The 27,775-nt window shown below is 40.3% G+C and overlaps 2 protein-coding genes across 5 annotated transcripts in view; one reads left to right on the top strand and one right to left on the bottom strand.

Annotated features, from left to right (window-relative positions):
- Positions 1-64: 64 nt before the first annotated feature.
- Positions 65-20,549, bottom strand: LSM14A (LSM14A mRNA processing body assembly factor). Of its 4 annotated transcripts, none has more exons than XM_040571617.1 (10): positions 20,158-20,549; positions 12,381-12,544; positions 11,390-11,522; positions 9,594-9,716; positions 7,631-7,807; positions 7,262-7,324; positions 6,408-6,587; positions 4,711-4,882; positions 3,591-3,819; positions 65-1,800 (listed from the first exon to the last, which is right to left on the bottom strand). In XM_040571617.1, exons 1-10 carry the CDS (start codon positions 20,276-20,278, stop codon positions 1,777-1,779), a joined length of 1,386 nt encoding a protein of 461 aa, XP_040427551.1. In that variant the 5' UTR covers positions 20,279-20,549; the 3' UTR covers positions 65-1,776. The 4 variants fall into 4 exon arrangements, with proteins under 4 accessions (XP_040427551.1, XP_040427552.1, XP_040427554.1 ...); XM_040571618.1 differs by having other exon boundaries at positions 9,594-9,713; positions 20,158-20,540; XM_040571620.1 differs by lacking the exon at positions 7,262-7,324 and having other exon boundaries at positions 9,594-9,713; positions 20,158-20,539.
- Positions 20,550-24,643: 4,094 nt separating this feature from the next.
- Positions 24,644-27,775, top strand: part of LOC121076953 (transcription initiation factor TFIID subunit 4-like) — a 147,644-nt gene continuing 144,512 nt past the window's right edge. Inside the window, exon 1 of the mRNA XM_040571616.1 lies at positions 24,644-25,806. Coding sequence (XP_040427550.1) covers positions 24,654-25,806 — 1,153 coding nt within the window. The 5' untranslated portion in view covers positions 24,644-24,653. The remainder of the gene's footprint in view (positions 25,807-27,775) is intronic.

Below are 27,775 nucleotides of genomic sequence, written 5' to 3' on the forward strand. Positions count from 1 at the left end.
CCACCCCCACTGCTACCCCGCCCCCCCCCGCTGCCTCCGCCCCAAGTAAAGCCCCGCAGCCTGGTGTAATTGAACAGTTTATTCTGGTTTAAAATTTAAAAAAAAAAAAAAAAAAAGAAACAAAACCAGAACAACATCCCCGGCCCCCCCGCCCTGCCGCGCACGGTACACGCCCAGCACGCCACGCTACGGGGGAGCGCTGCCTTCACACCTCGCCAGCCCCGCAGGAGCACGAGCACTGTTAACATGCAGAAACGTTACTAAACAAGGTTATCTAACTCCTAGTGACCTTAATAAGGAACCAATTACAAAATACTTCCTTGTAGTGCTATACAAAAGTTATAAAATTAAGATTCTATCAACCACTTTTAAATATTCCAATTTTTCCAACAGTGCAGTTTTCCACATCTTTATCACCACTGAGTACTTTGAAGATAAAGTAATAAAAAAAATCATCAAATTAGATCAAAATGTTTTAATCTTTGGATCCCTTTATTCCTGTGGCCTTCATATACATATACAGACACAAATGACCAGGTTTCTATTTCAGCATATCAAAAAGTTGTAACTAGTCATTCAGAATTGGCAAAAAGTCCATACTATGTCATTTGCGGATTCACGGTCTTAGAACCAGGTTTTTATTGTCTCCAAGCTATGGTCTATCAAAATGCAAACAACTCCAAACACTAAGAATTATTTAAATTGCTTATGTCTACAGGTATTACATCAAAGTTAACATTTCAAGAACTGACAAATGGAGACATACTTTTTGTCCCAGGCATGCCAGGAGAATCGCTTTAACTCATGTGCCCGGTCCATTATTTAAAAAAAAAAAAGTTAATATTTATCACTAAGTAAAATTAATTGCAAATTGACATATGATTTTTTTTTGTCCTTATTCGAAAATATCTCCTTAATTTGGTCAAATCCTGTGATATGCCAGCAGCTACAAAATCAATTTCTTGCAAGAAAAGTGAAGAGTGTATCCAGTTTTATGCAATGGAAGAACATTTTCAAATCTTCATTATACTCCAAATATAAAATCAAACACTTAAGCCTGAAAAGCTGCTAAAGAAAAAAAAAACAACTAATTCAGTGTTCTTCAGCATATCAACTTCTGCAATAACACAGTATGTTTGCCGACTTAAAAATGTTTATTCTTTAAAAAATTAGTTGCTTTTTATACAGCTATACAAAGTTTGTAATGTTTCTTTGGCAATGGGATATAATGGAATTTTACAACTATATAAAAAGTTTCCTTTGCCTAAGAAACAGTATTTACTGTGTGTACATATCTGACTGACAAAGCAAGTTTTCTACTGTCCAGCACCCTAGTTGATAAAGTACAACTATCTCAAAAGGGATATTACAGGATTTCCAAAAAACAACCTTCAGTGGATCAAAACACTCACAGTATCGACGGCCTTCTGCATACAATTGTCCTTACAACTTGAAGCAATTATCAAATACAGTTTAGTAATAAGAAAAATCCTTTCAGTGATGAAAAAATACTTAAACTCCATCGAAGTACTGCTTTATAATTAACTATACATAAGAAATTACTTATCCTTCTGTCTCAAATATATTTAATGCTCACTGTTTTCAAAGATGGCCATTTTTCAAAAAGTAACTGCATTACACCCCTTTGAAATTAAATAGTTAAATCCCAGTGCTGGTGACAAGTATACAGCAAATTAACTTCATTCTTTGCAGAGATTGAAACTAATTCTCTGGATGAAGATCTAGACGTTCACGCAGTTTCAGCTTTCCTGTAGACTATGCAGCAACTTTGTTGTCTTTCTAGAGGGAACAACAGTAGAATGTTACAATTAATTTTGCAATAACAAAAACAACAGATTAATTTGGGTAACAGCACTGGGAGAAGATGCACTGTGATGGCTACTACTCATGTTCCAAAATCAGAAAGGAGACCTCTGTAACTATTAGCATCTGGTCAAAGCACCCTCAGTCTAGCGCACACTGAAGCAGCTACTCACTGACTAGAAATATGGCACAAATCCTCGGTCTTTACACCACCTCCTACTTAACTGGAAAGATGTGAACCTTTTTCATTCACTAATTCCAAGCTTTGATCTTTAACTCCTCATTTCAATCCATGCTCAGCTACCAAAAGTATCTTTAAATTACAGGACTAATTCTTGCAATTTAACATAGGAATAACTGAGGGACAGTCAGAAACCTTTGTTATGAAAAAAGACTTTTTAAATATTTTTTTAAAAATTAACTGTTCAACCAGAAAGCCAGGATTTTGCACTGAGAAATTCTAGCTACTCACAAGGTAAGCTACCAGATAAAGTTCTTCTGAGTCAGAATGTAAGAGGCTACACTTAATTGCATCAGTTTCATTAATTACATTTGTTACTGATTCTGAACAGTATAATTTGTCCTTTCAAGTTTAAGATAATGTCAAATAAATGGCTTGCACTGAAATAGAGTTGTTTTTTTTTTTAAGTTTTGCAAGCAGTTCAGTTCTCCTGATTTATATAATCTGTCTGATCAATTAGTGTTGAAAAAAAAAGCAGAGTTTTAGTTTGTTTCTAAGAAAAAAGAAGTGCACCTAAGATACCACTAGCACAGAACACATTGCTTTGCTAGCTGAGGGTGGTATCTAATTCTGTCTTTTTCCTCCGAATGGCTGGCAGGAACAGAGAGTTAAGAATAGGACATCTTGGTAGCTTTGCAAAAGCAACAAACTGCCTGAGTACACTGTAAAAGGAAGGTTATGCCTTTTAGCTGCCACAGATCTTGCTGAACAAACTACTATTTCTACATTTGCATCATGATGAAAGCATGTTTGTGTATCAGGTTACTTCAGTTAACAGGCTTACATGGTGGTTTGTGCATAATGCTTAAAGAAATTTTATGCCTCTTTCATATTCAACTAAAACGAAAGTAGTAATTTTAATCTTTTAAAAACCACCTTCTCTATGAGATGGGCAGGGATCTTCTCTTTCTGTTTTTATGCTTTATCTCCCACAGTTCCTTTTTACTATATGAGTAGCTGATAAAAATCGATTGTGCCTTAGCCTTCCCAACAGCTGTTTAACTATAGCTTAACGTAACTACAAAGAATGTATAACAAGTTTACACAACTCAAGTATTTTTTGACCTGCCTTTTGCAAAAGGTCATCTCTACACTACAATTACTATATATGATATTAGAAGTATATAAGCTTTGTGCCAAGTCACAATGAAGTCAAAGAAGTTCCTTGCACGCTGTAAGCCAGTTAAATTTCTCCCTCTCAGCCTTCACGTTTTCCACACTGATTAGAAAAATGCTTGCAATTCTTACTTCAAATGCTTGTATTGTATCTGTAAGACCTTTTACATTTTTCTACAAATCCAGCTACAGAACAAATATTTAGGGCACCTGAAGAAAGGTAACTTTCAGTTTTGGTTGCTGCTGATTGTAAAGCAACACTAGGTAACAAAAATTACCAGACTTTCAATTAAATACTGCAAAATACTATTCCAGAACTTCTAGTCCAACATCAAAACTAAAAGCAGAAGTTCTACCACCAGTTTCCAGAGCACCTGAACGGGTCATAATAAGATTAAATATATTTTACCCTATATTCAAAGTCAGCAAACTCCCTGCCTCCACGACCTCCTCTGAATCCACCACGAAATCCACGGGGGGCAGTGAAGCCACCTCTTCCACCTCCTCGCCCTCTTCCACCACGGAAACCAATCCCCCCTCTGCCTCGGAACCCTCCACGGCCACGATTGGGGCGCAGCGGTATTCCAAAGGTCTCTGCATTCAATCTTCTTTCCTCAGCCCAGGTCGGTCGCCGCTCCCTGCCACACATAAAGGAACAAGGATTGATTTGTTTAGCTGTTTAAAAAACGCTTTCAGAAGGAAGATTGCCTGACTTTGTTAGAATTGCCAGAAAGAAAATGAAACGAAAAAATGATGCATTATCACATTGTAGATTTCCAAATTATGCCTTCTGTAAGTATCTACATGTCTGTCACAAATCATTTAACTCAGCAAAAAGGGAGATGTTACAATATTGGTTATAAACTGATAATACTTTAAATTTCCTACAGAGAAGGACAAAGTATTGTCTGCACACAGCAAAATATAATAAGTAAGAGCTGTCTGCAATTTAAAACAGCAAACAGAGAGTAAGAGTTTGTAGTTACATGTATTTATCTTATCTAGCTGTCACTAATACAAAACAAAAAACACCCCCCACACTCTTTAATTCAAACTAGGTTAGCAATCCACATCATCTTGCCTAATAAAAAGGCAACAGCAAAGATAAGCTTTTATTTTCCTGTAATGCTATCTTCCCATTTAAACAATCCTACTGGCCAAGATAGTTATGTAATCTGCTTAGAAACCATTAACAAATCACAGTCAACACTGATTTAACTAAGGTGCTAATTCTGTAACAAAACAAAAAAAAAGTCAACAGATTTGGAAAGGAGATTATACACTACGTACACTCAAGTTCTAGAAGCATGATTCTAAAACAGTGGTTAAAAGTGTCTTGCTATTAATGTATTGCATTTGCATACAGGAAAAAAAAGCTTTCAAATTCCTGTTTTATTTTGTCCATTGCATGTGGATTTAACCTTTACTAACCTTTGATTCAAAGTTCATCGTAATGAGTAGCACCTACACTACCTTATGACACAGGCATGCATTAAGTAGACTAACAAGCTTCCTCTTACAGGCCATACCTATTGTCATCGCAAGAGATGTTATCAAAGAAGGATTTGGTTTTGTCATAGTAGCAGTTGGGTCCAAGTGGATCTTCCTCATCTGCATTCCCTTCGCTATTTTGGGTGTCGACACCTGAGTCACCTTTGTCTTCTCCATTTATGGGCTTCTCTGGTTTCTCCAGTTTGTCTTCTGGAAAAGAAAATTAAACAGAAGCCTTCCAGACCAACAGACTAACCAAAATAGCAATGTAAACTTATTCCAAGACACACACACACACTGTTACAATACTGAGTGTTCAGAAATATGAAAAGCCCTTGTAAATAGAATGTGGAAGTCAATCAGACACACAAGTTAGGATGTTTTGCTGCTGCTGTCTGTAGGTTTAATATCCTCTATATTCTTCGTGGATTAAAATACAACACAGAACAAAGTTTCAGTAGACTGGATTTAAAAGTTACCTATTTTATAGCCTCCTACCTACCTCTTTTCCATACTTAAAAGCCTCACTCAGTCATTCCTCCTACAAAAGCCAGTCCATGTTTTTTGCTCGCATTCATTACCCTTCTCCGTTGTCTTCTGACTCTGCTGTCTCTTTTTGAGGCAGATGGCATTCAAGATATGCCATGAATTGACTATATATTCCTTTCCTAATAATGCTTGAAGTTCCAACTACAGTTTTGATTGGTACTAAAAAAAAGCTGATGGTTCCACAGAACAACCTGTTATGATCCTGAAGTCTCATTCCTAAATGCTTGCATCTCAAAGCTCATGATGTCACGCATGAACTTCAGATATTCCCCTCAGCCCTTTCACAACTCACACACTACCACTCACTCGGTCTCATGAGGTGTTTCTGTAATTCTCTATGATTAGATTTCCCTTTCTTATTATTCTGAAAAAAATAGTATCAACAGCAAACTCATGATCTGTATGCCAACTCATTATCTAAAACTGATCCAGAAGAAGCAAGCACTAGAGAACAAATCCTATGGGATTCTATGGGTGATTTTTCTCTACACTAAAATTTGACCATTAATTGCTACCTTTTAGCCAATCATTTACCCAAACAGGGAACTCCTTATTTTTTCTTGTAACTATTTTGTTCAAAAAAAATAGTAGCAGTCATGTAACCAACAGGAAGGTGGTCACTAGAGAATGAGGTAATTAAAACACAAGCCTGTCAGAAAATAAAACAAGGTCCACGCTGCTAGTGCTTCTAACTACTCCTGTGTTACTTTGGAAAAGGGTAAAAGCAAAGAAATGCCAGAAACTTTCAGAAATTGAAGCCCTCATGCATTCTCCAGCAGAGTTCTGATCCCAAACTCATGCTTTTATTATCGCTTTTGATCTATTAATAACTGGAAATATAGATTTTCCTTTACTGCATCTTCTCCAGAACCCAAGAGTACATTAACACTACCAGGACTTCCGCTTAAGTAATCTGCATTTTTAACTGACAGACTTGTTTAAGCATGCCATATATTTGCCAGTTAAAATTCTTTCAAAATCCAAACTAAAATGTTAATCCAAATACTTAATGAATTAAGTAGATGATCATAGTTTACTTTTCAATTGCTTTTTTTCCCCACGACCACAAACAAGACTTAGCAGGTTCTCTCTCTTAAAAGCTGATTTTCCAAAGCAGCATTAAAACTTTAAGCAGCGAGACATGCCTATTTTACCATGCTTAAATCTAAAGCAAGAATTGGTTTACCTTTTAGTTTAAGTTTACTATGAAATTCTCTATCAATTTCCTCCTTGTTGAACTGTGCATTTGCACTTTCGAAGTCGAAATCCTTCTCAAACTTCATTGGACCATCCCTCCTAATACCAAATCTTCCTCGGCCCCCTCGGTGACCTCCACGGCCTCTCCGTGCTGAAGGAGCCCCTGGAACTAAAAAAGGGAGGTTCTGGAATTAGAAAAAAGCAAAATGAACACCACCATCACACAAAAAAAAAACAAACTCCTGGGATAAAAGTGTGGCACTTCATGCACCCTGCACTATTGTTAAAAGTTCTGTTGGAGCAGCTTATAACTTGTAAACTCACTTACAGTGAGTATGGCAATGACACAGAAAGCAGAATACACTTAGGTAGTAAAAGACTTCCTAGAAGTCATTAAAAGCTTTCTGAAGAGATAAAATGCCAACGTCTTTCCAGTCAACTATTTTTGTAGCAAGTTACATGCTATTATGCGTATTCATGGATTTATAAACATAACAGCATGAAATAACACTTTTTAATTTTTATTCAAATCACTTAATATAAAACAACCACAAGATATTTTTTCTTCAATGTTGACTTTTTGTAGTTGTATCTACTCTGATCCAATGCAAAGTTGTTGTTACCCACTACAAACAACTCCATGAAAACTTTCTAAATACTTAAGTTCTATACTACTATATTCTGGACTGCAAGATTTCTGGACTAAGATTTCTGAACACTAAAAACAAAGTCTTCGTACTTCTCAAAATATACATAATGCTGTAGTTTTTCGTAGTCTTTTTAAAAAATTAGTCATTGAAGTCTGAAACTAGAATGATAGCTATTTCTCAAAACAAGATTTACCAATTTGTCGTTTGCTTTCATTTCTGAGTTCATTTTCTGATCTTGAAACCTTGTGTGCTTCAGCTAAAGTTGGAAATAAAAAGATGATTTGTTTATCTAATTAGGTATTTTCTACCATACTTATGTATACAACTATATAGTTCAGATTTTCAAAAAACCTAGACCTATGAATTTAAAATAAGTTAAAATTTTAGTGAAAAAAAAAAGAAATAATGTTTGACTTGAAAAAAAAAGTATATAAAATCCAGGTCTCTGCTGGCCAGTCTACTACTAATGGACAACAGGAAAAATCCTATGTGTTAACCTTAAAAAGAGCATTTCAGCTGTGTACAGTAGAAAGGAACCCACATGACAATTATCAAAAGCTACCTCGTCTGTGCTCTTGATTCTCTAGTGATTTTTGGCTAGCTGACACCATAGGTCTGGCTGGTACGGGACTCCTCCTCCCAACTGGTGCTGGAGTAGGCAAGTGGGCTGAAGCTGTTTGTACTGCTTGTTCCATGGTGGGGCTCCTTCTCAAATGATCCATCTGAGGGCTCGAACGACCTAAAATAAATAAAAAACACAGTTATTTCTCACACACGAATTCGAGTTATTGGTCTCAACCAATCTAGACTGACAGGTTTATCTGCCTTACCAGTCAAGACAGCTGTGTCCAAAGAAGAAATAAATATTTCTGCACCCTCAGATCCACTAATCCAGAATGAAGGATATTTAGCAATTCCCCTTCCCCCAGTCTAAAAGAAAAAAATGGGTAGGACAATTAATCCCTACCAACACACATCCATGATGTGCATTTAGCTGTGGAATGAAATTCTTTGATTGGAGGGATAAATACTCTTTCTGCTTCCCTGAAAAGCCAAGTGGAACGTGACTGCTCCCAAAAGCAGAGATATTGTTATGACACTGAAATTTCATTTCATCTAGCACAATGTTGTATGTTCACTACAAGATTATCAACAGTGATGGCTAGTGCCAGGCATAATGTAGATGAAGGAGCTGTGAAAGCTTCCCCACAAAGTGCTCTTCATACATTTTAATTTGCAGCATGAGTGATTGGGGCCAGAAGCATGTTTAGAATGGAGACATCCAATCTGACCAGGCAAATTTATGACACAATACAGATAGATCTGTTGAGAAATTAGTGTGGTAAGACTCAAGTCTCGAGAGCTAAAGGAAAAGAATAAGTATCCCATAAAAAGTAAACAAAACCAAACCAAAAGAACACCACATGTATGATCTAAAAGGCAAACATTTTGAAAAGCAAATACACACAAAGAAACTTGCTGATGCCCCACTGGAAATTTTGTGGCAGAATGTTTGCTCATCTGGAGCATATCTCCTATTAAATCCAAAAATCATACAGGTTTTAATTTCATCTACAGAAAACCAAGCTACACTTTCAAGAGGGGAAAAAGTAAACACTCAGCATAATTAATTCAAAAAACTAATCTGTGTTCGGTAATCCACCCAACTATTCCTTGAAAGCAGCCCTTATTGGTTCACAAACTTCAACTAGAATTTAAGAAAAGAAGGTTTGCTACAAGCACAGTGTTTTGCCTTTTAACATGACTGCAGACACTTGGAAAAAAAGCATCAGGACTGTATGTTTGCACACACTTTTAGTCACAGCAATGAAAACTGGAAGAGCAGGAAATAATGCCTTTTGGATTTTAAGGAGTAATCGTAGCACATTTTCATGACAAGTGAGGGTGAAGTTGCTTTACATTTAGTTTCTTTCCTCTTTGCCACTCAAAAAAACATCCAGAATTATCCTCATTGCTGCTTCTCTCTTTCTGCAGTATTACAGAAGAAACCGTGCAGTTTCTATTACTATTAAGCTGATTTAACTCTCAATGTCACTATCTTTACAGGCATTCAGGTGTGCTGTCAATATTATTTATGTAAATACAAATTAATAAAAAAACACTTTTAGGAATAAATATGTAAAAATTGTAGGCTGAAGGACTTTACCACTCAATAAAGCATGAACTATCTTGAGCTTTGTCATACTATCAATAAAACTAGGTATCAGATTTCCGTATGTACCTATTTGCTAAAATTATTCAATTGAATTAAATCTTACTCCTCAATACAGATGTTTTGAAAATAATGCGTTGCTAACATAGTTACCTATACAGCATGCCTAGATGTAGGAAAATACATTTAAAGAGCAAACACTCAGTTTTTTGTTCTCGTAATACCGAATGTTTTTATGACAGAATTGAGCTGTTTGGTCAACATTTCTGGCAACAACCTAAATTGCAGGGGTTGAGGAAATGACTGGTCAAAAGCTAAAACTGGAAGACAAATAATAGTCAAAATGATTTACCTTGAGACATCTGTGTTTTTAGTGACCTTGCATCTGTTGTAAATGCAGAACCAACTGCAGTGCTTTGGGACATGTTAGCACTGGCTGAAGAGTCTGTTCCAAAAGACGTTAAAGAACCTCCTGCTTTGAAAGAAATAACACAGTCGTAAAAGCTGTTTTAGACTTTTCTCTATTTTTAAAAATTAAACTACATGATTAGTGAAACCATATTATGCAGTCATTCTAGAATACGCAGAACATCTACTCCCCAGCGCTAATTAAGTTTAATGTACATATTCTTAACAAGTTGGTAGAACTGTATTATCTAGCTGCTTTTTATTAAACAAATAAGGAAACAGCTAACTTTAACATCACAAGGGCTAACATAGCATGGTCATGATAGCATCTTACAGAATAATGCACAAACGCTATTCAGATGTATTTCAACTTCCTATCTTTCAAACGAAAATAGGACTGTCAACTTTTATTTATTGGTACCAAGTTATGGCCAGTTCTTCAGCCTTCCTTTCACATGACTAGCATTTTCACTAAAAACATTGTCAACATAACAGTTACACAAAGGCAAGTTTGTGATAAAACAAAAGGTGGAATACAACAAAGACATCTGAAACTTCACAGGAGCACCTCTCTTCTCTCATCTCACTCTCAAAGATGAAGGCTTTCACCCTCAGGATTACTGCAAGCTATTAGCTGCATTTCACTAAACAAACATTTCATAAAATAAACATACTAAAGAGTGCTAAAGATCAGTTTATCTTAAATACAAATGAAGGTTCTGATTATCCTAGGAAAACACATTTTTATTATCACAGAAGATTAAAAAAGAAGTAAATTCTAAAGACTTAAGACCAAAATTTATAAAGCCCAGAATTTTTAGTATTTTAACTACTTTCAAAATTTTCAGCCATCGCTGGAAGTGACACCAGTCAAGTAATACCCATTGTGTTACCATATTCTATTACAGCTGCGCTTGTACCAGTGCAACACACACTAGTTGCTAAACTGCCATAGCATGTAAGGCCTCAACTTTCTTTCCTGGCCCCAAAATTCTCATCTTAAAACAGTGATGCATCTACTTCGCCTCTACGCAGTGAATGAGAACAAGATAAGCTTCATGCCCATTTTGTTTTTTTGTACAGTCATACCTGCGGGTTTGTTTTTGTTCTTTACTGCTGGGAATATAAACTGAGTTCTCTTTTTACTTCAGAAACTTTAAGGGAGAAATGAAACTTGGTTGGTGAGCCTTGAAGAGCATCTACTATTAAATCTACAGTGCAAAGGAGCAACACATGCAACTCACAAATACTTAAAGCAATGGATTTTGTGCCAAGCTAACATCTCATGAATAGTTAGAGGACTGTCCTGGCACATGGACCACTGAATAATCTAAATCGTTGGTGAAGGAACACGCTACCTTGGTCAGCCTAGGAAACCAGATATCCACAGCACAGCTCTGAGGCTTTTCTAGAGTTGCTGCCTCTATCACTTATGAAATAGAATATAAGATGATTATAATGAATTTATATATATAACATAACAAATGAATACAGGAACCTTTTCCCACTTATCTCTTTGAGGGCGTTTAGTTCTCAATCATATGAATGTTTTGATTTGAGGTGCAAAGGGCATGAAAAACCCACTATTCCTCAGCTGAACTGTGGGACTGATACAGACTGAAGACTTTGGATCTGCCATTAGGCTAAAACATCGATGGACTTACAAACACTCATCACTGTCTACATACACACACAGAACTTCACTTGCAGGAAAACACAAAATAATAAAAATGAACATACCAACTCCAACAGCGCCAAACTGCTGTCCCACTAGCGGGCTTGGACTAAACTGACTGTACGCAGGCATTCTGCCAAAAGGACCATAGGACCCCACAGACTGGAATGAAGATGTAGTTGAAGATCCTAGTGAAGACTAAAGACAAAAACACAAGAAATAGGAAACAGCTCTGCAAGGCAAGAAAGGCAGAAACTATTCATTAAGATTCACCCTAACACCACAACTATGGCTAGTACATACAAAGGAACCCTTAACATTCAAGAGCTTGTTTTAACATCAAGACTTCAACCATTTCAGTGCAGAAGCAAAGACAACAAAAACAGTGAATTATGCAGATTATTCTGAATGAAAAAACAATCAACAGCTGAAAACATTTTCACAACTACATATACAGTTTAGAAAGTGCCTTCCAATGCTACAAACCTGTGAAAACAGTACCCTAAAACTTGCAATCTTCTCTGGAACCTCAGATACTGAACTTTGCTTTTGTCAAACACCTGTATAAGGTTTTGTTGGCAAACCTGGAAAATGTCACATCTTTTCCCTAAAGTTTCAAAAACCACATGACCAATGCAAGGCCCTGAAGGAGAGTGGGCTTATTACTACTGCTGGGATTAGCAGTAACACAGTTCGACAGATCTCAAAGAACACAGAAACAGTTGCATCAGATTCAGAAAGAGACCTTAGAGGATTACAAGTATATGCCTCAAAAAATTCTCAAGATTTTTACCTTATGCAATAGCTAAACATTAGAAATGCATAAACTTTTGTGTCCAGTGCACTGTACTAGAGTTAGATTTCAACCTTGATTTTCAGTTAAAGATAGGATTCAAAAGAGGGGAAAAAAAAAAAGTCTTTCCACAGTCCTTTACACTGGATTGTGAACTTCAAAACAATGAAGGTTTTAATTTTTAGGCACTCGCAGTTAAAGAGCACTTTAAGCTGCTAGGTTATATTTTAAATGTTTATTGCTTAAGATACGTTTTGACTTACCTGAACAATAGCAGGGTCCTGTGGCAAAGAACACTGAGGCTTTGGTGGTTCACAGACAGTTAGGTCTTTAATGTCACTACCACGGAATATAATATACTCAAAGACTTCATCGCGAGGCGGTATAGGTCTATCAGTTGGTCTATCTTCTGTACCAAAGGAACGAACTGCAGAAGTGGGAAGGGGAAAAATAAAAAGAACAAAACACCCCTCACTTAACGAAAAGGTTTCCAATATGCTGTAAAGACCAACAGTTTTATTTAAAAAGAATAAAATTTTGTTGAGCAAAACAGTCTAACAGACAGTATATTCTTTACCATTATCAACTGCTCATACAGAAACAAATAATTTGATCTTACAAATCTCAGTTAAAATTCAAGTGGAAAGATGCCTTTTCTGTTCTTTACTAAGACATGACTTGCGCTGCCAGTCACAGGTTGAATATTCCGATTGTTTTGAGAGGATGAAGGGAAGCAGCATTTTTTTTTTTTTATGTTAACACTCACTGGAGATTAGTTACACTTTCAGGAATGCCAAGTAGCAACAAAGATTTGTAGGACTTAGCAACCAAGGGCTACATGACTTTACATACTTCATATTATGTGTTTGCAAGTGAGGAAAAAGCTTATGCTAATACTACTAGAAATTAAGATATTAAAGATGACCCAAAGCAAAGTATTTCTTAATAGATTCAAGAATCTGAATCGAGATTTAAATTGAAAATTAGGATCTCTGTAATATGTGTAGAGAGTTTTCACTAAGCAGAATGTATTTTGCTCATTAGTGTAAGTTTCATATGATTTACATCAAATTAAGTAAACTCACTGGAGCAGAATTATCTTCCTAAGCATGCCGACATAGTAAACAACATACATTAAATTTATTTTTATGTACTTAGTTGAATTCCAACAATTTCCAGATTGCATAATGATGGTTATTATGCTTTTCCCTTTCCCCTATGTATAATCACTACTTGCATACATGGATAGGATCACTTTACTTTCACTACACTCTCCAAGGCCTCTCCTCACCTTAAGATTGCCAACCCTTGCTGAATATAAAATGGAACAATAAAAAAAAACGTGTCTACAAGAGCTCGAGTTTTGTAATCAAAAGTTAAACAATGAATTGAAAGAAATGGAGAAGAATACAATGTTAATACCATTCTTCTGAACATCAACTTGTGTCAGCTTCGACAATCCCTCACAACTGTCTTTGCTTCACCATATTAAGAAATTTTTATTTGCACTGTAAGATAGAGGTTATGCTGAGAAAACATCTGTATTTTGATTGAATGCATCAACAATCTGGAGACATCATTAGGCACTTATTTACAGACATAAAATCTCCAGTCAAGAAAAGCAGAGCTTCCTGTAGAGTTGTACAAAGTGATACCGAGTCATTGCTCAGGCTATACCATCTTCCATCACTGCTTTTCTTCCAGTACTGCATGAACAGAACTTGTCAGTCAAGTATTACAAATCTTTTCTGAGAAGCATAACTGAGGGTTATAGAGATCATTCCACACTAGAACGAAAAATAAAATTAAGTGGTTACAAATATTTAATTCACACTTATATCATCTACTAAGCTGAATGTAATCAACTTCTCTGTTTCTGTGCATCTAAAAGTCTGCTCTGAACACTACTATAGAGGGTGTTTAAGAGCTGTCAAAAGGCAAAACTTTGTTAAAAAGTGTCTTCTCTCTCTACAAAAAAAGACCAAGTTATCTGAAGGTAAAGAATTTGTAGAAATTAATTCAAAAGTAATGCAGAACAAATTAACAATATCAGTTGGTTGTGTGCTTTACTGCACACAGTTCATTCTGCTGCTTTTTATTCATCAGACCCTTCAACTTCAGTCCTGACCAAAGATACAGCTTCAGTTTCTGGCCATCCTATATACCCTATTAATTAATTAACTAGTTAATTAATTTGGCTCTTCATTACATCATTTGACCTGGTGTCTTGGCAAGTATAACAGAAGTCGATTTTCCATTGGTTCTCTGTTCCACTGAGATGGTTGGTCTAGTAGCCATTTTGCCTACAAAGGTGCACAAAAATGACCAGGCTGTGATCAGTAAGTTACTAAGTATTTCTACTTTCTAGCAAAAGGGAAGGAACTAAACAGCAGTAACACCACAGAAATGGGCAGAAAACTAGAGAACACATTTAATCTTTATATAGAAAAACTCATCTGATCAACTATGGAAGAAGTCTGCTTTGGAAGTGCTTCTCTTGTAAATCAGAGCTATGCTGTGTGCCTAAGTATATTAGCATTAATACCAACAACACAAGACATCCGGCAATTACCCTTCTCCATTCTAAACTAACGAAGAAAAAGCGAACGACAACTTCCGTCCACTAACAAGTTATGAGAGGTAAAGGTATTCTATCATACATCAACAAGGACTTGTCTTTCTTCACGTCATAACGTAAACTTCAAAAGTATTTCCAACACCAAAAATTAGAATTCACCTGTAACAGATTCAATTGTCTATACAACTAGACCAAGACACAGTTATCATCATCTATGGTTTTGCAACAAAACACATCAAGAGCTGCTACTAAAAGTTTGGGCTTCTTTTTTCCTCCACCTCTTCCCTGCCCCAAATCAAAACAGTTTTAGTGCAACTTGTTTCAAAATACAAAAACCATGTTGCCCAATGAAGATTGCATACCTCTTCCCAACAGAAATAAGCTCCTCCAACATGGTGTTCAACCTTTCTCTCTCACCCAAAAAGCAATGAGAGTAAACACCCAGAGTCTGGTTTCTCTTGGAAGAAAGGAACGATATGGGCTACTCAATGTTTTTGCAGTATTTGTCCCAATTAGGTCCTTCATATACTGGTATAACAGTTTTCTGTTACTTTTAATAACTTGCAAAGGGATAGCTGTCTTTATAGTTTCTTCTTTCCGAGACTGGATTAGGATTTAACATAATCTGAACTAATTAGAGCAAAGATCTTAATATTAAAGGTGATCAATACAGTAGAATATTCGAAAGAAATAGCTTTTACCATAATTTTGCATAATCAGAAATACTAAGATGCAGAGCATCAAAAAGATAAGGTACTGGAGCAGCAGCAGTCTTAGAGCTCTATCCAGCTCGCTCTCTTGGGGTATTTCCTCAGACTACTTCCTTCCTCCAGAACAAGGTGCAGTAGTTCATATATAGCAAAATACTGAGGAGCGAGAGGAAATGAAAATAAGCACATGAAAAATAACATCATCTTATAACATTTACAAGGACTATGGTAAAACCATTCAATCTTACCTTGCCAATTAAAAGTTCTTGCTTTTTTTTTTTTTAAATAAGCTAAACTGGTTTATTGACTTGCAGACAAAAACCTATCACCATAATATTAAAAGCAAACTTATTTTGACCAGCCCCAATGTTACAACTACATACTATATTTTAATACCTATTACTGTATTATACTACTATGGTATCCAAGGAAACCATTGTAGCTTTCCCTATCAGTTAACAAAAACAATCACCTGTTGGATGACAAAAGTACTGTTAATCAGAAGCCACACTTTATATTCTACTAGCAAAAGAGGATTCTGTTCCCCTTTAACGTGCATTATTGCAAATATGCAGTTCAGTCAGTCTCTGCACACGGCTCCAAGACAGTCTCACCAGCCTTACTTTGGATGTATCACGTAGATGCAGAAAGCAGTCCTTCCCCACTCTTAAGGCACCCATGAGATGTTTGGTGACAAAACTGAGGCCACCTCTACCAGAGCAGTTCACTGTATCTCTCTCCAACACCTCACAACCCTTTCCCTACACACCACTGAGGTAACAGTACTAATGTGAAGGACACGCACCTTCAGAAACAGTAACTCAGTCTACACGTCCTTACTTACAGGAGTGTTGTGTTAACAGGGAGATAAGGTATGACGAAAGCAGACAGGAGTGGGCTTTGACAAGAGGAACCATTCTGCTGTGACACACCATGCACAGGGCTGGTTTGGCACACCTGCCATAAACCTCAAGATGTTGGAGGAGCATGCAACTTAACAGACCCTGAAAAACAACTTCATACAAATTTAATAAAACTATCCCCTTCCCTTTTCTGTACCCACCCTTGCACTATAGGGAATACTCAGATCTTCGCACAAATTTAACTTGCTTCTGTCTTCATTTCTGACTCTTTCACACGATTAATATTGTGTAAAAGGCTAAAAGAAAGGGAAGTTTTCTCTTGCATGCATCATTAGACAATGGAAAACACAGGTGGCTGAAAATGCCAGAATTTTAACTACTTATCAAGTTCATGAATGCAGCTTCATTAATACCTATTAATTATAATGGTCCAAATGCAACTCCAACCATGAATCCCCAACAGCTGATTAAGCGAAAACTGGTATGTTATATCAGAGAGGCTCTCTCGTTTTCTTACGCTTACATCCCTAAGGATTCCCTACTGTTGGCAGGAAACAAAGCCTCTTCTGAACCAATATGACTGTTCTTACAGGGCCTACCTACATTAAAAATCCCTCTCCATGAGTCTATGCCTTGAAATAGAATGCCATTATGTATTACAAGGCTGAAAGATCACAACTACTTTTTAGTGCTGCAACATGCAAGATCAACCATGACCAGCCATGATTATTCTACAGCTCCTCCTAGGTAGGACAGCAAGCACCACAGCGAGGAAGCTTTTATGCCTTCTATCTGTGGCTTGCAAACAGTCTATTCTGAAACTGGCTGGACTCAATGACGGTTTAAACAAAAACAAGAAAAAGTGGAACTGGAGGCACATTCCAAACTAATTTAATTTGAAACTTGAGAATACAAGTGGGTGGTTTCTTGTTTCCAATCACTAGCTCTGAGAAGGTGGAAATCCAAAGAAAACATAAGCACCAAATAACATACAAAACCATCAAAAAATTGGCTAACTTGCTTAGTATTTGGAATTCAGTGTCATCTACACAGCAGTTTTTATTTAAATAACGATAGACTTGCACAATTTATGAAAGGATCCATTACCTTCCATCATCAGCCTTATGTTATACTCGATACTTCAACAGTTGCTATCTGCCTCTAATTCACAAGGCCACAACTTTCACTACTGAAAGGATCACAGCTTTGTAAATAAAATTCTGGCTAGAGAACTAGAAGAGACTGCCCCTCAGTAACTGAAGGCTACAATCTGTATTCTCTTATCAACCCAAAAATCATACTTCTGCCCAAACCACAAAAGATTTAAGATAGATTACATTCCACACGCACACCCTCCATCAGTTTAACCTCAGACTTCAGCTTAGCCCACTTAAGCCCAACTGTCACACAAATCTGTAGCTATTCAAGAACAGATTCTATCCCTGCTTTTGCACTTCATGTCAAAAACAATTTCTTCTATTTCAGTTAGGAAAAAAATAACAGTAAACTGTCATGCACTCAACTCAGGTAACAGTCACACGAAGCCAACTACAGAGTGGAACAAACTAGAAGCAACTTTTTTTTCCAGGCAGAAAAAGTTTTATCTGTGGTAAAGACCCCAGTAAATAGTTTTGGTTTGACTTCTTGTCTTACCACAGAAACAGATAAATATTACCCAATTGACATATTTATACCTACAGACACTTTAGAAGGAAGATGCATTTTTCTTCTTTTACAAACAGATCTAGCCATAGTTAACCACGCTTGTCACCTTATATATACATGCTATTATACCACACGCATATGACCTAAGCCTTCACTTATTCAGAAGCTTGAATACTCTGTACAGTTGAACATTTTGTTCACGAGCACAGTGAGTTGTTTCACAGTCTAACATGGTTGTTATCAGCTTCCAGATTAATCTCGAGATTTTTAGTTCCCAGTGGCCTAGAAATACTGGTTTATTCTCTTCTGAATCATGGCACTGTCATTACAAAACACACATTCTTCAGCTAACTCAAACAAGTTCTATTAAACCAAATTTAATGGTTTAGATTTACATTTCTGATGAGAGCTACGGGAAGAGAGTAGATTAGATTTGTAACTGTAGTTTGATCCATCTTAACTACACTTTGGCAGATGTGCCATGACATGACTTAATCACTCTCGAGAACTCATGCAAGATCAGCTTGGTCAGCACTAAATCTGTCTAATTTAAGGTAAGACAAGCTCCTCAAGGATGGGATTCTAAGTGCTTTTGTACAAACCTTAACAATCGTAATATTAAACTGGTATTTCTAAACTTTTTTTTTTTTTTTTAAATCATAGTGTTCATCATCTTCTCATGTTAAAAAAAAAAAAAAGCTACCTGTCCTTTTAAAACAGATAATTCAATTCCAGCAAGGTAATTCAACCTGAAGGCAACTTTAGAAATAAGTAAGATCACATCATGAAAGCTAAATGGCCTGTAAATGAACTACGCAAGCCAACCAAACCCACTGTAAGGTGTTTCAAAGCATACATGTAAGAATTCACAAGACAAAGCAATGTATTTCTTAAATAATAATTGTCTATATACTTGGTGGTGGGAGCGGCCTTAAAGTGACATGGCACACAAACAAAAATTACCGCAGACGCCAATGAGTGATGAAAGGAAACTGCTACGATATAAACTCCACAGACCAACTACATATATACACCAATCATATAAAGTAATCTATAGACTGTCATTACCCTAAAATGCTAAGCATACCATATGAAACGGGAACAGAGGCTTGGAATATTCTCAAGTCCCACAAATTTAGTTTACACAAAGAGCAATTTTTGGATGAACTCTCTGCTTTTATATATGCATTTAGATTATTTAGCCACACTTCAAAGTCAATAATTGAAAATTAAAATACCACCAGATTCTGCAGAATAAAGAAAAGATTAAAAAAAACATTAAAAACTCTTATTTTTTGACCTGAATATTGTACCTTGACTGAGATGGCTAACACACTTGTGTTGAGAGTGCATTATCACATGCAAGGAATGGTGAAGTCCTTCATGTGGCCATTTTTAAACTTTCTTTTCCCCCACTCCCCAGTCTCTGACATTCTCACTTCATAAGCACATCTTCCTAACTTTCTGACACACACGCACACGCACTTTGGCTTATATATTCTCAAGCCTGTGTCTGCACAGAATTTTGATTTATGCAGTGCCATATAGCTCACGATGAGCTTCTGAAACGAAGAGCTCACGATCAGCCTCTTTGTTGACAACGTAGCACCCATAGTATCTCCTGCAGACCCCAGCTGTCTCCTACTGCAGGATGCAAAAGAGTTCAGCAGTACGCAGCCCTAGACCCTTGAGATCCGGAATCCTTACGATGCAAAGAAGTCCTTCTGCCTGCCCCACTTCCTTCTTTCCTTTCCTAACTCAGAAGCAGTCCCACCACTAAGCTCTGCGTATTTTTCCTCCACCCGCGCCTCCTTTAGCAGTCCCTCCTTCCCCCGTCCTGACCCGGGTACCGCTCCCAGCTCCTTTTTACGAGGCTCCCTTCGCGGCCCCTCCGGCCGCAGCCGGGACGGGGGATCCCCGGGGCGGCAGCAGCAGGGGATGCGCCGCTCTCTGCGCTGCTCCCCGGCCCCTCGCTCGCTTCCACCCCCGCTCCCCAGGGCGGCGGGCAGGAGGACGTGCCTGCGGCCCAAACCGCTCAGCTCTGAGAAGCCCCCGCCGAGCCCTCCCGGCCTGCCCTCGGCACCCGGAGCCTCCCCGTCGCCACTCGGCCCCGGACGGCTCCGCCACGGTTTCAGGTTCTCGCTCCGCTGCCGCCCACCCCGCTCCACTCCCGAGGCGCGGCTGGGCCTCCAGGCCCCGGTCCTCGGCTCCGCCAGCTCCTCACCCTTGGCCAGCGCCACAGTGGAGTTTTCGGTGTCGATGGTGTAGAGGATCCCCTCATAGCGGATCTCGGCCTTGGAGATGAGGCTGATCTTGCTGCCGATGTAGGGCGTCCCCCCGCTCATGGTGCTGCCTCCTCGGTCAGGGACCCCCCCCCCTCCTTCCCTGCCGAGCGCAAACAACTAAGCGAGCCCGACTCGAAACCGCAGCAGGCGCTCTCCTACTCCCACTTCGAGGCCGACCTCCCGCCGATCCCCCAGCGCCGGCTCCCCCCGCGCAGACTCCCTCAGCACAGCCCGCTCGTGCAGCGCCCTGAAGCTCCCAACATGGCGGCCGCCTTCATCTTCCCTCAGCGGCGCCCCCCCCTTCGCCCCGGCCGCGAAATGGATGCCGGGAGCGGCGGCAGTCTCGCGAGAGGTGCGGGGGCGGGGAGAGGAGGGGCGGGGTCAACATTTAGGGCGGCCGCAAATTTACCTCAGGGGCTCTGAGGGGGCGCTTGGTGCCTTCTCATCGCGTTATGAGGTGCAGGGGCCCTTTGTGCCTTTCTATGGGGGTTATGGGGTGCAGGACTCGTCGGGCTCGGCCTCATCGCTCTTCTTTCTGGGGCTGTGCAGGTGCTGGGGCTCCCCCTCCCCACAGCCTGTCCCTGCCCTAGCCTGGGAGCAGCGGGGGCGGTGCGCCAGTCAGGCGGGTGGTTTGGGTAGGTTTAGGTGGGTTTGTTCAGTCATACAGAGAGCCGCACAAGTCTAAATGACAGTAACTAGTCAGCTCCTGTTTCAAGGGGAATTCCTTTTGCTCAGGTGGTGGTGTTGATAGTCAGATCTTAGCAAGTGATGTGATTGTTGATGAAACCATGACTTTAGTATAGAATTACTCCTGGAAAAAATATCTTTTTAGTACAGGTAAACACAAAAGAAATTGTGATTTTGAGATGGCAGTTTGCTTTTACACCTTATGCAAAAATCATGAATGAAGCTTCATATTGGAGATGTAGCATGTTAAAACATGATACTGCCTCAGGGCTCCTTTTTCAGATTTGCAAGCTAGGAAATTACATGCAATAAAAACTAACATCTGAAAAGGGTACTTAATAGACTCTGTTACAGCAACTGAACACTAATACGTTGTGAAAGTTCAGCAAGTAGTTTGTTCAAGATACGACTTTGAAACACAAGAGCAAGCCAGATTTTTCTGGAAGAGCTTGGGTGTTATTAAACAGGAGCCATGCTAGACTTCTGGAAGTTTCATGCTCATGTAAAACTGTTGGAAAAATCACGGAGGGTTTTAGTGCCCGGGGGTATTACAGCTATGTTTCTAGGATGTGGTGGGCTATTGAAAGAAACTGGATGTGCATGGCCATATCAAGTCCATCGGAGACAACTGTTGAAAATCAGCATCTGTAACACAGCTCAGAGTAAAGCTACTGTTAAGACAAATAAGGAAACATACCTTGCCTAGGGGATGCTTAGGATTCATGATTGGCTTTTACTTTACTTAAAAATCCAACAGCTTTTTTCCAGAGGAATTAGAGAATTTTGTTAACCAGCGATGTATAAATGTATTGTGGCATGTTACCACAATATGGCTGTTTCTATACTTGACTTGAAAGGACATCAAAATTTTTTCAGACTGATTACTGAACAGCAATTTAACAAGTTTCGTGGTAGATTTTCTTCTACAGGCAATTTTAAAATAAGATTGGAAGTTATTTTTCTAATAGACATATTTCTAACAAAAAAAATCAGGAGAAGTTTTTGTTTGAAGAGGTCATATGAGATGGTCACAGTGGTTGCTTTGAAAATATTATTCTATACATTTTAGCTCCTAAAAATGAAAAAGGAAGAGCAACAAATTTATTCAGAAATGTCTTCTGTACTTTTCTGTGATGAAAAGTGTGACTATTTGAGAAAGATTTTTATGATAAAACAATGAATACAAAAGTTCACAGAGATCCTGAACTTCACAACTCCCAGTCCATACAAAAAAGTGCAAGCCAAAAGCCAGTTTCAGCAACAAATTTATATTCAATATTATGTCGATTTTTGACTTGAAAGGAGTCCAATGTGTATGTTTTATTAAATAAAATATTCTATTATACTTCCTTCCGTGTGTTTATATATTAAAAAAATGGTTGAATTAAGAAGAGGTGAGTGGGAAGAAAGAGGAATTTGTGTTTTACAGATTACCCACCCACAAATGTACTTTAACATTGTAATTAAAAGCAGGTCATTTTTGAAGTTTTGAAAGCTGTAGTATGAATCATGACTTGCCATTTTCTCCTTCTGGTGACGATTACTTTTAGTCTTCTAAAGTTGCACAGCAATAAAGCTTTCCTTTAGGGTGTTTTTTTAATGGAGACACAAGTTTAATGGAAAAGTGTGTTAGAAAAATGTATGATAAAAACATTTTTCACAGTCGGGACTAGATGCAGAATCGTGTGTCTAACTCTCCATTCTTTTATAAAAACTGTGGAGATAGCAGTATGCAAAGTCCAGGTCAGGGCCTAGTAAGTGAAGGAAGCATGGCATATTTTCTGATTAAAAAATAAATTCGTAAAATATGGGGGGGTGTCTTTAAATGCGGGACAAAGTAATGTTGGATAGACTTTGATATTTACAAACCCAAATTAATATTCTTTATTTTTGTGCAATAGCAAATCAAACGATTATCTACTTTGTTTGAATCAAATTCCCAGGTAGAAACATTTGTTAGAATTCACTTTTAGCATTCTATAAAAGCAATGCTCATTTGCTAAGCAAATTTTTGATGTGTACGTCTCCTAAGTACGCTTCTGTACTGTTTTTCACATGTACTACTGTGCTTTCACATTCACTTACTGCACAATCTCCCATTTATACATCCTGGATACCCCTTCATGCCTTCATTCTTTTACTGGCCACTTTAAGAAATATGCACTAGTTTAATGTGATTTTTAACGTTTAAACTTACCTAATTAAGCTAGCATAACCTTGTTTGGATATGTTTAATACATTTTAGAAGTGGTTTATTTCATCACAAACCTGTTACTAAAGGAAAAAAAAAAAAAACAAAAAACAAAACATGCAATCAGTAAAAACTGCCCTGAATAAAAATATGTAAACTGCATTGAGAGCCAATGGATGGTAACAAACAAGTCACTAACAGTTTAGTCTTGTGACTCAAGCCAAGTCATACTATGTATGACTTAACAGATTGAGCCTGGGAATGGAAAACAGTTGTGTGCAGGGGTGTGCTGTGAGCTCTTCACTCTTCTATTAGTGCATTGTGCAACTGAAGGTAGGTCATTCACCAACGCACATTCTTCAGTTTTGTGGAAAATGAAAAAATAAAGAATAAGTCACTATTCTAGGCCACAGAGTAGCAGCTCAAATACATCCAAGTTTGACATTATGCTTTTGAAGGCTGGCAGATACTAGAATCTAAGCTGTTTTCTGCTGGCAGCTCCAAAAATACATGGTTTCTATCAGTTGTGTGCAAGAACAGCTTAAATGAACTGTGGGCAGCGATTGCTCACACTAGCAAAATCATTTATTCTGAAGGTCCCATCAGAGCAGCTGCCCTGTCATTTGCCAAAGAAATTATGGGTTAAGGCCACTTTTCTTTTTACATGGCATTTCTAAATGCATGAGGCAAGCACTGATGGGAAAAGAGTGTCTAGAAGAGCAATGTCAAAGATGTTAGTAACAGAATAAACTACCTCAAATGTTCAGCGGGGATACTGAGGGAACGCTGTGGAAAGGCAGCTGCTGTGATGACGCAGAGAAGTTGGTTTTGGTTCACAAGTCTTCTGTTAAGTGTCCACATCAGGAATGGTATTACTGTAACCATTCCAGTTGAGGTAAAGCAGTAGTTCGGATGTAAGTGTCTAAACCTAAAGCAGACGCAGCAGTGCAGAGGAGTGCACGTATTCTGCCCGTATCTTAGCATTTCAAACAGCCCCGGTAGCACTTGAAGTTGTCTTACGTGAAGAAATTAGCGTACGAGGCAGCTGAGCCACTCACAGACTGCGCGCGGGCTCTCAGTTCTCCCCAGGCATGAGGAAAATTCTGTGCTGGCTGGAATTACTTTCTCAGGGTATTACAGCAGCCCTGCTAACAAAGGTAACACGACTGCGTGACACTGCAGAGGGCGAGCTCAGGACCCCGTGCCCCAGCAGCCCCTCAGCACCACAGCACCTGCCCAGGGACTCTTCCCGCGGCCGCCGGTCCTCACACAGCCCCGCCAAACCCACACACACCCCGCCTAGACCGGGCGAGCCGCCGGCCTCTTCCCCATACCCTGCCGGCCAGAGGCCGCGGGGTAGCTGCGGATCTCACCCAGCGTCCCCGGGCCGCGTAGGGCCCGGGCCGGGCGGGACCCTGCAGCCCCCTGTCAGCCCGCGGGGACCCCGCGCCCCCTCCCCCGACGGCGGGGGTGGGCGGCCCCTCCCAGCGTGCCCCGCGCGCGGCAGAGGCCGGGCGCGCCTGCGTGCTGCGCCGCCGGCTCCCAGCTCAGCGCAAGATGGCGGCGGGCGCCTCGGACCCCCTGGAAGAGATGCTGCTCTTCTCCGAGGAGGTGGACGAGAAGGCGGTCAGCGACCTGGTGGGCTCCTTGGAATCGCAGCTGGCCGGCGGCCGGGGCTCCGCCGAGGCGCCCCAGCCCAGGACCTCCGCCCCGTCCCAGCAGCAGCAGCCGCAGCAGCAGCAGGGGAGCTTAGCGGGGGGCAGCAGCCCCGTCCGGCAGCAGCAAGGGCACCCCGCTCCTCCCCCGGCCCCGGCGGCAGAGGAGGCGGCGGGGCGCCCCGGAGCCGCGGAGAGCCGAGCCCCTGCCCAGGGGCCGCTCCCGTCCCCGTCCCCCCCGGCGGCAGCGGCGGTGTCGGCGGCGGCGGCGGCGGCGGCAGGGCGGGGAGTGAGTGTAAACAGTAGTAGTGTGCAGCAATCACATGGAGCCGCTCTCCTCAGCAGCAGCAGCAGCAGCAGCAGCCCCGCCGCCCCTGCCCCGCCGCAGCCCGCCGGCCCCCCTGCCCAGCCTGTCACCACCACCACCACCAACCACCCCCATGCGGCTGCCCGGGACGCGGCCAGCCCCGACCCCGGCGGCAGCCCGCCCGCCGCCGACTGCCCGTCGCCGCTGCGGGCCGAGGCCGCGGGGGGGAGCGGGGCGGGGGGCGGCGGGCGGCAGGGAGCCGAGGAGGAGGAGGAGAGCACCCTTGCTGCCGCCTCCTCAACGCCCTCGGTGCTCCCCGGCGAGGCGGCGCCCAACGGGGAAGGCGCCGGGGGCCGGCCGGCGGCAGTGCCCCCAGTCAGCAACCATCAGAGCCGCGGCAGCGCCGACGCCGCCCCGGCGCAGCCCAAGCCCTCGCACGGCCCGCTTCCCGCACTAAACGCGCTCGGCAACTCCGCCAGCCCCGCGCCCGCCGCCGGCGCTGCCACCCCGCCGGGACAAGGCTCGGTCGCCAACTGCGCCCCGCCGCCCTCCGCCGCGGTGGCGCCCGGTGGCGGCCCCAAGCCCGCGGGCGTCGCCAAGGCGGGCGCTGCGCTCCCCGCCGCCCCCCAGGCCCTGTCGCCCAGGCCGGCGCTGGGCGCTGCCCCGAGGATCGTGGCCCCCCAGCTGATCGTCAGGCCGCCGCAGCAGACCACCATCCAGCTGCCGCCGGGCTTCACGATACCGCCGGGTAAGTGGCAGGGCGGCGGCGGGCTCGCGGCTCTTTGCTGACCCGTTTTCTTGGCCGAGGTTTTTCAAAGTTGCCGTTTTCCCGCTGCTCGGGGTGCCGGGAACAAAAGAAGAGGCGCCCGTTCGAAGGCAAGTTCTACCCAAGCGGCTGTCCTTAAGGAGGATGTAATTGGTGTGGGATGTACTGCTCCTATCGCAAGTAGTTGTGGCTGCTCTTGGGTGAGTTACTCCTTTTCTTGTGTTAGGGAGAGGGTGACAGGCACGGTAAGTTATTTAGTAATGCTGTGGTAAACAGCTGTGCACCACAAAAGTCTGGAATGTATTAACTAGGAGTAATTTTATATCTATGTTCTGTGAGAAAACTTCTCTATTTTCAAGGAGTGTCTTCACATGTGAACCAGGTGACCATACACAGGCTAAATTATCTAATCTAAAACTTTTCATTTCAGTGTCCTTCCTTGCTGTGTATGGGCAGTCTTTACATCACTGGATTTTCTTTCTAACTCTGAAGTAACCCTTACGTTCTGTTTATTCACCTTTTAGTTTCTTAATTTTCTTTACTGAAAATGTAACTTCAGCAGGTTGCTAACAAACCAACACAGCATCTCTTCATCGTGGTGATTCCTTCTTGACTGCGTTTTGCTTCATGCGGAATATTGAAGGGTCGCAGTCTGTGCTCCTCTACTTAGATTTTCACATTGCATAAAGTTGGCAAGTTTATTACATCTTAATTTAGGTGGATTAACATTTAAAGTAATTTTTTGGGGCTATTGATATCAACAGTGTGATAATACCTGGAGATATCGATATCTGAAATAACATAATTCCTTCCCTACATTTCTTAAAATAGTTGATATTTGTTAACCAAGGTAAATAAGCAAAAATGTGATAGCGTAGAAGCTTTCTTTCAAGTAGACTTTTAGTAGCGGTTTATTTGACCACAGTTTACGAAACTCAAGCTCCAAATTCTAATGCTCCAACTAGATAAAGCTCGGTGGTTTCATGGAGACCTAACTTAAAACAGATAAGAGCTTAGTTTAAAAAAAAAAAGTGATATTGTTGCTCTTCAGATTGTATTAGGGGCTTTAGTCTTTGATTTGCCATTGTTAATACCTAAGATAATGTATATCGTAACTTTGCATACTGTTTATAAAGTTTATTGCCTGAAAACTTTCTTCTGCTACTTGATTTTTAAACAGAAGAGGAAAACAGAGCCCTTGAAAGCAATATTGTCAAAGATTTAAAAAATGTTCTGGAAACAATAGTGTGGAAAGTTATTTGAATTTGATTTTATTATCAGATAGTTTGAAATCTATTAAAAGTGTTGCAATTAATTTTTCTATTCCATTAATTTTTTTATTTAGATGGAATTTTACAAAGTTGAAAAGTAATTAACAAAACACCTGTGAATCAACATGATGCAAACAATATGTATTTTTTAAATGCATGGTAGGCATAATCCAGTGAGAATTTTTATATAAGGTTCACAACATGTTCAAAGATGTGGTATCTGTTTGGCCAGCTGGGGCAATGTATTAATATTTGTATTAATATTTGTGTATCCAGATGCTTTAAGCATGGTGTATATCAAATACGTCATCTACTTATGGATTTTTTTTACAAGGATAACCCCTGAGGTTTGGTGCTTGAAGGGCTAATGGACCTAGAAAGTTACTTTTGTAAGATTTTTTTATTATTGTTATTCTAAACTCTTCTTTTAAAAATTACTCTTTGGGTTTTGAAAGAGAGTTATGATCATGTCTTGTTGATGTGATCCTTGCCGTAGCTCTGTAGGGCTTTTACTTTAAAGCTTGATTTCTACAACTCCGGTTCATAGTGGCAGAAATTTGTCTTCTGTTGGTGATTTTAGTAGTGAAGGTCGGCTGGGAGCATCTAAAACTTGGTGAGTGAGGGCTTTTATTGATGCTGCAGTTCACTCACATGTTCGTTATAGAATTATGTCCTGAGCT

This window comes from Cygnus olor, chromosome 12 (assembly GCF_009769625.2).
Source record: "Cygnus olor isolate bCygOlo1 chromosome 12, bCygOlo1.pri.v2, whole genome shotgun sequence".
Lineage (NCBI taxonomy): Eukaryota > Metazoa > Chordata > Aves > Anseriformes > Anatidae > Cygnus > Cygnus olor.